The sequence below is a fragment of the Xenopus laevis genome, chromosome 6S (assembly GCF_017654675.1).
Source record: "Xenopus laevis strain J_2021 chromosome 6S, Xenopus_laevis_v10.1, whole genome shotgun sequence".
NCBI classification, from domain to species: domain Eukaryota; kingdom Metazoa; phylum Chordata; class Amphibia; order Anura; family Pipidae; genus Xenopus; species Xenopus laevis.
In genome coordinates this window covers 80838015-80850222 of record NC_054382.1, presented here as the reverse complement: position 1 = coordinate 80850222, position 12208 = coordinate 80838015, and the positions used below count along the sequence as shown (strand labels likewise).

The window sequence follows — 12208 nt, the reverse complement described above, 5'->3', positions numbered from 1 at the left end:
AACCGGTCACAAATACAAAGTCATTGGAAAAAGTCTGGTGAACTATCTGAAACACTGAACAGAAAAGTGTTTGAAGGTTAAAGGAGAACTAAATTCCCTTGCTAATAAAACCACTAGCCTCCATAGTCCCCCCGCACAAGTGTTCACACAAGTAAATGCCCATATGCTGGTAATTACCCCTCATTGCAGAGTCAGCAGAGCTCATGGGGGCCATCTTCAGCACTTCAGGAATCTTTAGTAAGTGCCGTATCGGAGCATGGGCAGTTGTAGCAATATTCCGGTCCCGAACTGCGCATGCGACGAAAGCCATGGAAAATGCCGAAGGGACCCGAAGATTACAGAAGCGCTGCAAGATGGTGCCCGTGAGCTCTGCAATGAGGGGTAATTACCAGCTTAGGGGCATTTACTTGTGTGAACACCTGTGCAGGGGGGGGGAGGCTATGGAGGGTAGGAGTTTATTAGCAAGGGGGTTTAGTTCTCCTTTAACAACCAAGGGGGAATTATCCCTTTAAAATTAACTTTTATTATTAAGCAGGTCATTATTAGAATCCGCAATTGGTCGTTACGCAAGGTTTTTGAATTTAGAATTTTGTTCAGCTCTGCAGTTTGAAATATCAGCAGCTATCTGGTTTCTAGGGTTCTAATTACCCTGGCAATCAGGCAGTGTCAGGGGGAGAGAAAGAAATAGGAGAGGCCTGAATAGGAAGGTAATGAATAGTTAAAATAACAAATTGTAGCATCACAGAGCCATCATTTTGGGCTGCTAGGGACAGTGGCCAGATCCTGGCCTGGCCCTTTCATTTCAGGTATGGGATCGGTTATCTGAATTACGGAAACACTGTTTCCCATAGACTCCATTTTATCCAAGTAATCCAGATTTTTATTTAAGAACATGATTTCCTTTTTCTCTGTAATAAAACAGTAAAATGTACATGAGTCAAACCTACTGTATAATTAATCCTTATTGGAAGCAAACTACTAAATCAGTTTAAGGTTTACATGATTTTCTAGTACTTAAGGTACATTAAGGTACAGAAAGATCCAGTTATCCACAAAGCCCCAGAACCTGCATTACGGAATAGAGGTCCCATACCTGTACTATATTACATGGCAATCAAGAGGAGCTGGGCAAATTCTAAAATCTGAAAAGGATCCAAATAAATTTAATTGCAAATGTTTGCAGCTTATGTGCTTGAATTTACAGGTAATACCACAAAAAATATTTCAGTCTAACAAATTTGCAGGTAATTACAAAGACTTTAGAAAAATTTTATTAATTACTTTACAAAATGTATTCAAAGGACATCCATTCAAAGTTGCAACAAAGCTAAACTACAGGTGGTCCTGTAATGACTATGTACAAATAGTATTTAAAAGCTTTTTACATTATTTTACATTTGTTTTAGCGTAACCACAAAGTCTATCAATTTCCAAACAACCCCCCCACCCAAATAAATCCCGTAACTGAAGTTTCCTTACAATCATCCACCCATTTGCCTTCCTTCAAATCCTATAAATATGGAAACCAAGATTCTCCACCCAGAATCATTTTTATCACACAGCAACATGCTCACAAAAATTCATCCACAAGACCAAAAAATAAAAAAAAAGTTAAATAAAACATTAAATCTTAATTTAGAATGGTCACTCCGCACCAGAAAATAAGATGCCTGCTTCAGCACAAAGCTGAAAATTATGATTTACACAGACCTCATGAATTAAATATGCAGACATCTATACAATCTTTAAAAACTGACAAAAAAAATAATTCATAACTTATTGGCATTCTTTGCATACACTCCCCGTTTTGTAAGCCCACATATCACAAAACCTGTTGGTAACGGCCGTCATACAACATATCTATGTTGCAGACACTTGTGTACGACATATAAACTTGGATTGTGTTCAGAATAGTGTGCATGATAGAAATGACAGATTCAGGAAACCTAGATATTTTACTCTGCAATCTAAATTCACATCCACCACTACTTATCAACAGAAATGTTCGAATAGCTGAATGCAAAACTGCATTAAAGCAATACCCAAGTCAAATGCTATAAAAGTGCAGGTTTGGTTTTACCTGCATTTAATGCAGAACATGCTGCAAAAAAAAAAAAAAAAAAAAAAATAGCATTCAACATTACAAGTAGAGACTTTACAACCAGCAAAATGAGAATTAAGCAACTGTCTGTACATTACCTTACAAGGCTGAAACCTAAGGAAGATCTAAAGTGGTTAGTGGGGAAAATGCTTACTAATAATTTCTGCAGCATACCCGCCCTGAACAAAATGGAATATGAACGGTTTATGATCTTGTGTATTAAAGCACTGTAAAAACTGGAGTACATCAAATTTAATTCTAGTTACAAAAAACAACTGGCAGGCACTTTAGTACAGCTAAGCACAATTCATGAAGGAACTGGAACCTTATTTGCATCCGTCTTTCAATAAAATTCATTTTGTAAAACAGCTGAAAACATTTGATAAATAATGCAGTAGGCAATATTAAAAAACAAAAACCCACAACTCTCCCAAACGACTGGCATTTATTGGGGAGGGGCAAAGCCATAAGGTACCAAGGCACAGGCTGAGTGCAATGTCATTAAGATTCACTGGGAGACCTGAAAATTCAGCAAGAGCTGTTGAATGTTAAGGCCTTGGTAGACCCTAAAGAGTCACCCCCTAAATCTTGCATAGCCTTGATGAAGCAGCAAATACTCAATTCTTCTAGATGGCTCATTGGGATGGCTCAGGAGAGGTGGTGGTGTGGTTATTAGCAAGACATTCCGGATCATTTGCAAACAGAGAATGGGAGGGAAAAAAGCAGACTAGTTCATCATACGGTGTTCAAGTAAAATGGATTAATTAGTGTGACAATCAACTGCACATAAAGTCATCCAAAGATGGCAGCTTTTCTAGCTCATAAGCATCAAATAGATCACTTATGCCCTCCTCGTCACCAAGACTTAATAGGTAATCTTCCTGCATTGATGGAGGAAGCAAGTTTACAAAAGGGGCATCCAAATTTAAAGATATTTGATCTTCTGTTTGCTGAAGGAGGTTGGTTGGAGAGGTTAAAGGGGATATCCCTTCCACGGAGCCATTCACATTTTCCATGTTAGGTGACAGAGAATCTGATAGGAGGGAATTGGGGGGGGGGGGAAAAAAAAAAAAAAAGGTGAGGTTTCAAGCACAACCATTTCTATTTACAGATCTCTCCATCTATACAATGAATACATATTCTGTACTATAAATTTATCCTGGATAAGACTTTGTACAACCTTTGCTTTTGCTAGAGCAAAGTAGGCACTTCAAATATAGTATATTTAACAAGTTAAATAATTGCATTATGGGTTGCCCATTCCTAAAATGCCATACATGCCCAGTTGGTTTGCCAATTTTGGATTTAAACTACTATGGCAGTCAACTTGGGCATGTACAGCATAATCCCAAAGTAAAATGCTTTCACACTGTAGTTATCTGCTGTTCAACATTTTAGGGTTATGCATATTGCATTGGCAGATTAAGAAAAGATGAAAGAACAAACACATTCAGTTCATTATGGGCTGACTAGTTTACACAAAGATTCGGTACCTCTAAGGAAATGGTGTACAAAAAATTGTGAAAACCACTTTGTACCTTTGGTGTGTGGTTTAGGTTTGGATACATTTCCATTGTGATCTTGATTACATTGCTTTACTGGGCTGCTGGATTCATTCTCTTCAGGACACAGATACACCTCAATTGCTCCTTGGCTGCTGGACAAATGTATCTGCAAACTCTGAAGCACAAAAGGGTATGAGACAATACGGTACATTCAGAAGTTAGAACTAGAAATAGAATTTGTGAGGTAGATAGTTAAGATTCCCAGTACACAACTTACTCTAGTCCTTTGTTTAGTTAGCAGTCCATTATGAGGGATGTTACCCAGTTTTGTTAAGATTCCCAGTACACAACTCACTCTAGTCCTTTGTTTAGTTAGGAGTCCATTATGAGGGATGTTACCCAGTTTTTGCTGTTAAGCTTGATGTAACGTTAACCTAATCACAAAAATCTTGTGTTGAACTAAACATGTCCCCTTTTTCCCCTTAAGTATGATGAATCAAAAAAAAAAAAAAAATACGGCTAAATATTAACAAATTTTATTGGTTACCTCAACTGGATCAGGCACCTCAAGTCTCGTTTCTGGAGGGGCTCTTATCACAATGACAGTTTGTTCCTTAAGGCCGCTGATTTTGCGTATATCTTGATATGTTACATAAGCTAATGTAATTTTAAGTTAAGGCAAAAATATCAGGAAGATTAAAATGAATGTCAATGGTATGAAACAAAACATTATGTAAAAGACTGGGTAGATTGCAATGAGGTATGGTATATTTGCAGCAACTGCCACCACCTGTTTTCAGCCAAAGCCATACAGTTGTGCAGTCGTTTGAAGTAATTCAGAGTAGTTATTAATTTGGTCATACATGATTCTCATTTGGCATAGTGGATCTCTGCCTGACTTAGCCACACATGTACTGGACCCAGTTGGGGTTATCCATAACAAGTAGCACTTTACTTAAGTTAACACAATTGGGGGCCCATTTATAAACACTGGGCAAATTTGCACCAAGGCAGCTACCAAGGGCAACCAGATGTATGCCATCCTGGTACTCCTTGCTAAAAAAAAAAAAAAAAATCACTGATGGTTGCTATTGGTTACTGCCCAAATACAAATCTGACCAGTCTTTATAAACAAAAGAATGTTAATGTGGCTCAATGGATAGTGTCACTATAGTATAGAAAGGTAGCTGTTCACACACATGGAATATATATTAAAAAAAAAAAATGATCCGTTGCACGTGACCATCCGTAGCAGAGACCTGACTGACAACTTAGTATCTATTCCATCAAATAAAATGTTTGCCACCTAAAGATACAAATATATCCAATTAAAAATACTGACCAATGTACACTAATTGACTGCTGTCAATGCAATGGTTAATCCAACGGCTCCACATGTATTACTCCAAAAAAAAACACCACATGTATAAAAAGGATATCTCTGATTCTCTGCATTTTCCGTTAAGTGTTTTAGATCTAGAGTACAGTTTTTTATCAACTCATCCAGTTTATTCTCCTCTTGAGCAAGTTCCGAGAGTTCCTTAGAAAGTTCCTGAGATTTTGCCAAGTTGCCTCCATCATCAGGCAAACTGCAGCCCCTGTAGATAGATGGGGAAAATGGTGTGTTACTTATCAGGTAAAAACAGTTTGAACTGTGCAAGTACAACAATTAAAGGATTAACAAAATATGCCCTACTCCCTTTTCCACAAGCTTCAGTTTATGCACCTCCAGAAATGTAATTTGCCCCACAGACATATCCGACTTTACAGATGGAAAGAAAGCCTCAAAAGTCAGTTCTCTCTCCATTGCGAAGTGATGGATTCTCGGTTTCTGCTTTCCAAAGAATCTGTGCATGCTCACTATGAGAAGCAGCGGGATTTTAAATGAGAATTCAACCTGTTCTGAAAAATCCCCGTATCCCCCCACCGCAGGTAGACCCCCCTCCCTCCAGGCTAACAACAACCCAGGGCAAATGCCCATACTCCATTCTTACCCTTCGCCGCAGATTCTTCCAGCGGAGATGCACTAATCCATCTTCCGCGATCTCTGCAAGCCGACTGAGATCGGTATTTCTGCGCGTGCACAGTTGGAGCAGTTTGCGACAACTGCGCATTTGCGAAACTTCACGGTCAGCTTACAGAGATTGCGGAAGATGGATGCGTGCAACTCTGCAGCGAGGGGTGAGTATGGAGCATGGGGCATTTCCCCGGGGGGGGGGGGGGGGTAAAATGAAAAAGTCGGAGAGCAACATAATTATGCAAAAAAAAAAAAGCTTGCATCCAAGCTTGGAATGCAAAAAGAAGCACCTGGTTTGAGGCCACTGGGTGCAACATCCAAGGTTTCACTTGTGAGCCACTGCCCTAGAATCTATCACTTCACAATGGAACAAGTGAGGGAGTGGTTACCCTTGGGTGAGAGTTATCCCTGCGATCAAATTTATATTTCTGAAACTTCAGGTAGTTTTTTTTTTTAAATTAACCAATGAAATGAAATCATGTCAAAGTGTATTTTTCCCTTTAATGCTCAGGATTGATAGACTGCAGCCTTTATCCAGTTACACAATCGCAATAAAATTGTGGATTATCAAGTGAAATTACAAACAATTATGATGCTGTTCAGCACCACATAAATTAAGTCCCAAACAATTCTGTAGCGGGTACTCAGCATGAGTGTACAGGCCAGGAATAGATTGAATTTATTATGAAGAGACAGACATGTCAGAACACTTATGTGTAAACGGATTTAGGCATATAAATGATCAGTCATAGCACCGTTTAAAAATGGTCTATTGAAAATTATTGGTCTCCTAAGGCCTCTCATTGGCACATGCAAGGGGTCCTGGTTTACCCATAGTTAACAGGCTTCAGTAAATTCCCAAGTAAATCCATAGCCATTCAGCTTTTGGGCTAAATAAGCATAAAACTTATCCAGCTAACCCAAGGGAAAACCCAAGCAAGCACAATGAAGTCACCATTTTAGGATATTCTCTGTGCTTTTTCAGATAAACTGGCCAAAAATAATGGAGCTCCAACTAACAGTAGTGTGGGAATATAAGGCATGTTGTCTTTGGTTTGTGTGCACCGTGAATCATGATTCCAGGGAGGCCCTTAGTTCCTGCAACTTCCTATTTTTAGCCAATGGCACATACTACTAAAAGTATACTTTTATGAAAACGGGTTATTCATATACATGAACCGTTTTATGCAATATATTTTTTTATAGAGACCTACATTGTTTGAGGGTATTGTCTTTCTTTAAGGTACCCATAAACGGACCAATCTGGTATACTGAAAGTTATTGGCCTGTAGGCAGATAGGGCTAAAAAAACTTGAAGCTCTTTTTTCTATGTGCTGGCCACATGGTACATCAGCAGATTTCAATTTCAAACATACCCACAGTACATTTGTTAATTCTAGTCATCAGCAGAACCCTATACATTCAGATATATAACTTAAGTGCTACTTTGTTTAGTGCAATTTTATCAGCGTACGTTTAGTCTATTCCCATTGAATTGTACTGAAAATGCCTCAAAAAAAGAAAAAAAATCCAATGCAAGTCTTTGAGGAACAGTTTCAGGTGCTTCTGTAAAACAGCGGCCCACAAAGAAACAGAAACAGCCTCTTGTGTAATTAGCCTTGAAGAGGGTTTCCCCTTTTCATTGCCAAGTCAAGAAACAGGATGAAAATACTTACATCCACTGTATGTTATTCTTCGATTTCTTTTTAATGAGGTGAATGCCTTCTAGTACATTTGTAATATCATAAATTCTTCTCTTCTGAACCTTCAGGACTTCAGCAGCTTTATTTAAATCCACAACACCATCAGAAGATTGGCTGAGCAGCTGAATAAACTTTTTTGTCAGGAGTCCAAGGGAGGTGTCATACCGGGTTTTTTCCAAGGGAGACTTTGGAGCTAAACATAAGAATGTGGTAAATAAAAGTATGACAAAATCAGAAGCATAATAAGAAAAGCCAAGTTGCGCCCATTAACATGTTTAGCTGTATTGCCATGACAACATACAGCTTTAAACAGAGCACCATTATGAGAGAAAATTCTGGAAATTCTCATATTTTTGATGCCAGGCTACACATGTAGCTGCAGTAAACTTCCATACGGCTCTTGCAAAACGTGTGTAAAAATGTCATGCAACACAAAGGATGCAACCTTAAAAGAGGATGTTAACCTTTAAATCAACTTTTAGTAGTTGCTCACATTTAAATTAACTTTTAGCAAGATAGTAATATTCTAAGAATTTGGTTTTAATTATTTGTGGCGAGTTATATTTATTCAGAGGCTCACCGGTTTCAGCAATCTAGTTGCTAGGCCCAAATTACCTTAGCGACCATACATCAATTTGAAGGAGACTAGAATAGGAGAGGGCCAGCAGAGTGGAGTAATATGAAGCAACAACATTTGAAGTCTTCCAGAGCATTTGTTTTGTAGATGGGGTCAGTGATCCACCATCCGAAAGCTGGAAAGAGTTAGACGGTGGCAAATAAAAAAAACAGCTCATGTAAAAGCTGCCAAATTAGCCATTCTATAGCATTAAGTTAACTTAAAGGTGAACCACTCCTTTAATTTTCAATTACGAATATATTGGCATTAAGCATTTTACGTGATTTCAGAAGTTAATGAGTTTATTAAGAGGGAACATGAGTTTAAGGTTACATCCATAGCTGTTCAGGCAACAAATCAGTAAATGATTCCTTACCAACCCATGTCCTACTAAACATCCGAGACATAGTAGCAGCCTTCATTCATAGTATGCAAATACTTCGTTTCCCCCATAACCATTGCCAGAAATATTCTTAAAGGCATACTGTCATGGGAAAACACATTTTTTTCAAAATAAATCAGTTAATAGGGCTGCTCCAGCAGAATTCTGCACTGAAATCCATTTCTCAAAAGAGCAAACAGATTTTTTTATTTTCAATTTTGAAATCTGACATGGGGCTAGACATTGTCAATTTCCCAGCTGCCCCAAGTCATGTGACTTGTGCGCTGATAAACTTCAATCACTCTTTACTGCAAGTTGGAGTGATATCACCCCCCCCCCCTCCCTTTTCCCCCCCAGCAGCCAAACAGAACAATGGGAAGGTAGCCAGATAGCAGCTCCCTAACACAAGTTAACAGCTGTCTGGTAGATCTAAGAACAACACTCAATAGTAAAAACCCATAAAACAGCAGCCTGCCAGAAAGCATTTCTCTCCTAAAGTGTAGGCACAAGTCACATGACCAGGGGCAGCTGGGAAATTGACAAAATGTCTAGCCCCATGTCAGATTTCAAAATTGAATATAAAAAAATCTGTTTGCTCTTTTGAGAAATGGATTTCAGTGCAGAATTCTGCTGGAGCAGCACTATTAACTGATTCATTTTGAAAAAAATGTTTTTTCCCCATGACAGTATCCCTTTAATGTAATTTGACTTTCTACAAAATGGTATAATAAGGCAAGCATTGATTGCTCTTTGCAGATTAATTATGGTCATACTAGTGCATAAAATTAGAATCAATTTACCAAAGCACTCTTATCAAATCAGTTCGGTCACTTACTTTTGGGGCTATCGGGACAGTGTGTGGCTGCTCTTCCTTTGCCTTTGGGTGTCTTTAGCACATCGGAGAGATACTGATGGCTTCCATCACCAAGTTCCAGTCGTCTCTTTGCCTGAAAACAAAGGTTAACCGTTTTAATTGACCATACAAAAATGCAAAGATCACTACCTGTTGTGTCTCTAGAAAGTCCTCCGCTTCGCGGTCAAGAATTAAATCTCACCGTGAATCTAACCCTCTCATTTGCCGTTAATACAAGTTCATTGTACAGACCATTTGTCTGTTCTAAGGGATTATTATGCACACCGAGAAAAAGTTAAAACACATTGGTCACCCCAAGAAGTGTAAGGGTGGCAATAGACGCAAAGATCCGCTCGTTTGGCAACATTGCCAAACGAGCAGATCTTTCCCCAATATGCCATTAATGAGCATGGCTATATTAGGGGTAATCTGATGTCGGCACACGCCACACACAATCCGAAAATCGTACGAATCCTCGATTCGTACGATAGGATCTGTGTGTCTATGGCCACCTTAAGTGTAAATATTCCTTTGGCAATCCAGTAGAAATTTTATGTATAAAGCTAATAAAAAAAGCTCAAACAAACTTCATCCAACTGCTAAGCCCAATAACAGTATGATTGAGCAAGAAATTGAACTACACTAATCCAGTCAACTAAGCCATGCAGTTAAAAGGATGGTCAGTGCCTACATTTGCAATGTTCATGATTCTAGGATCACATGGGACACAACTGTAGCTCAGCACAAGCTATTTTCTTTACTATAAGAACTAGCAGACTGCTTCCTACCCTTAACCCATACCTAACCCTGAACGTAAGTCTAGAACTCGCAAAGTGCAGCATGGCAGAATTAGCTCTGCTCAGGGGGTTCAGTTATGGGACATACTATCTGGAATGTGTGGGACCTAGGCTTTTCTGTAATTAGAACCACCAAATTAATTTTATATTGAGGGTCATCAAATCTTATGTTTTTTCTACCAGACCAGTTGGTAGGCCCCATACACAAGCAAATAGAGGAGTCTGTGGGATATGGTAGTGCTGTTTGATATTTTGGATATGTGGTTGTGCATAGATCCTGTATAGACCAGCCCGGCATGGATGAATTCCTTAGTGGAATTATAGCTAGTCATTTTATGTACCTGTATGATAAGAGTTATTGGCAGCCTGGGAGGGGAGGAGAAAGCAAAAAAAAAAAAAGCAACTTGTGACACAGCTCTTGGCTGGCAGGAAGCTGTTTTGGGGGAGGGAGAGAAGCAGGGCCTCGGGAGCTGAAGTCAATGGTTAGTAAAAACCCACCAGCAAACATAACCCTTTCCCTGTAAGGAGGCCACTGTTCTACCCTATAACAACTCAATAAGTATTAAAAACAAGATCCTTAGATATTATATAAAACACCAGTGTAAAACATGAGTTGCCCCTCGACTATTTCCACTGATGTACAGGGTCTGTGGGTAATGACATACTATAAGGACAAGAAGTCTGTCCCTGCATGATGTATGCCCCTCCATTTTGACACACTAAACTGGATTCTACAATTAAGATCTCAAGCAAAGCTGCAAAAGCCAACCCCCCCTTGTAATAAATCCCCTCCTCCCCCCATTCGTGACAGATGCAAAAACTGCAAATACCCAGGTGACCTTTCCCCTGCCCCCTCTCTCCCATCTCCATCCGGGGCGGCTACAAAGACTCAGGCCTGAAGCAGCAGGAAGCCCACACAGCAAGTGAGTAGGCACGGAGTCCTGAGTCCTATCAGCACCCATTACAGGTGCGGTGCAACAGGAAACACTTCCCCCACACCTTGTATCACCATTTCTATACATACAATGTCATGAACACACTGCCCTACCCAGAGCAACAGAACTAGTTTGCATTTGGTTGTCCAAACCTACTGCCACCCAGCGCCTCAGCTACATTTCCCACAATGCACCCAAAACGGGGCGCCATTGAGACTTGCAGTTGAGCTGTAGGAATGTTTAAACACTGCTGGGGGTAGGGAACGCCAATTTCCTTGCGCCTACACAGCTGCTACTGAACTCTCGCTCTCTTGCAGTTCAACAGCTGCAGATTGGGGGGTTCCCTCATTCCCCGCGTAAAAACTTATGGTGTGGGCTTGAGGAATGTGGAACCTGCACCTCGCCGGTGGCTGAATATAACTGCTGAGGTTGTGGGGGGATGCTGGGAGTTGTAGTACAGCAGAAAGTGCTATTACCGGTGGGCGCCCCAGAACTGGCTGCAGTTGGCCGGCTCTGGCAGCGGGTCCGTGAGGGGTGGAATAGATGAAACTGGCCGCTTGTTCTGTGATACACAGTCCGTGGTGATGCAGCGGGGGACCGGGGGAAGAGATAATCTGAACGTATCCGCCGCCCCCTGCGCCAACGACACTCGCACCGCCTCCCCCGGCGATGAACCCCCCCGCCAGACCGGAACCCTTGTCCGTGCCCTGCAGCCCTGGAAGAAGCAGCTTCTCGTGGCCACCCTGGAATCCTTTTCTCATCTTTCCGACTAGTGTCCCCCGCTGTCCTCCAGCGCTGCTCCTGTCCCCGGGCCGGAATCGCTCTCCCTCCTTCCGATCCCCTTAATTCGTCCGGGTCTGGGCCTTAGCGCTGGAAATAGCCGGGGATGCGGTTAGAGGAGAAGCCCAGGATGCATAGGAAAGGCTCACTGAAGGGGTATCAAGCACCGGGGGAGGCAGATGGAGATGGATTGTGCGGCTGAGAGTGATAGGGCCCCGGCTCGACCGCCCCGCCACTGCCGCGGCTGAAAAATGGCTCCAGGAAGCTGACAATGAATGAAGGGATGCGGTTTACGCGCGAAGGTCCTCCCGCGAAACTCAGATTTCCCGCCGTATTTTTCAAACTGGATTTGCATATCCCCGCCTGACTCTGACTGGCTTGCTCTGATTGGTGCATGCTGGGCTCGAATTCAGAACGCCGCGCGGCCGATTGTGCCCGTCTGCTATTGGCTGTCATATCCGACCGCGTGTCAGTGTGCCTTCAGTGACGAAATACAGAACACACAGAGGGCGGGAATTC

General features: G+C 41.1%; 1 protein-coding gene across 1 annotated transcript; it reads right to left on the bottom strand.

Annotated features, from left to right (window-relative positions):
• Positions 1-2339: 2339 nt before the first annotated feature.
• On the bottom strand, positions 2340-11984 carry e2f3.S (E2F transcription factor 3 S homeolog). Its single transcript, NM_001088517.2, has 7 exons — positions 11386-11984; positions 9160-9271; positions 7300-7519; positions 5046-5204; positions 4154-4268; positions 3640-3781; positions 2340-3134 (listed from the first exon to the last, which is right to left on the bottom strand). The coding sequence occupies exons 1-7, from the start codon at positions 11668-11670 to the stop codon at positions 2878-2880; spliced, it is 1290 nt and encodes a 429-aa protein (NP_001081986.1). The 5' UTR covers positions 11671-11984; the 3' UTR covers positions 2340-2877.
• Positions 11985-12208: the final 224 nt, after the last annotated feature.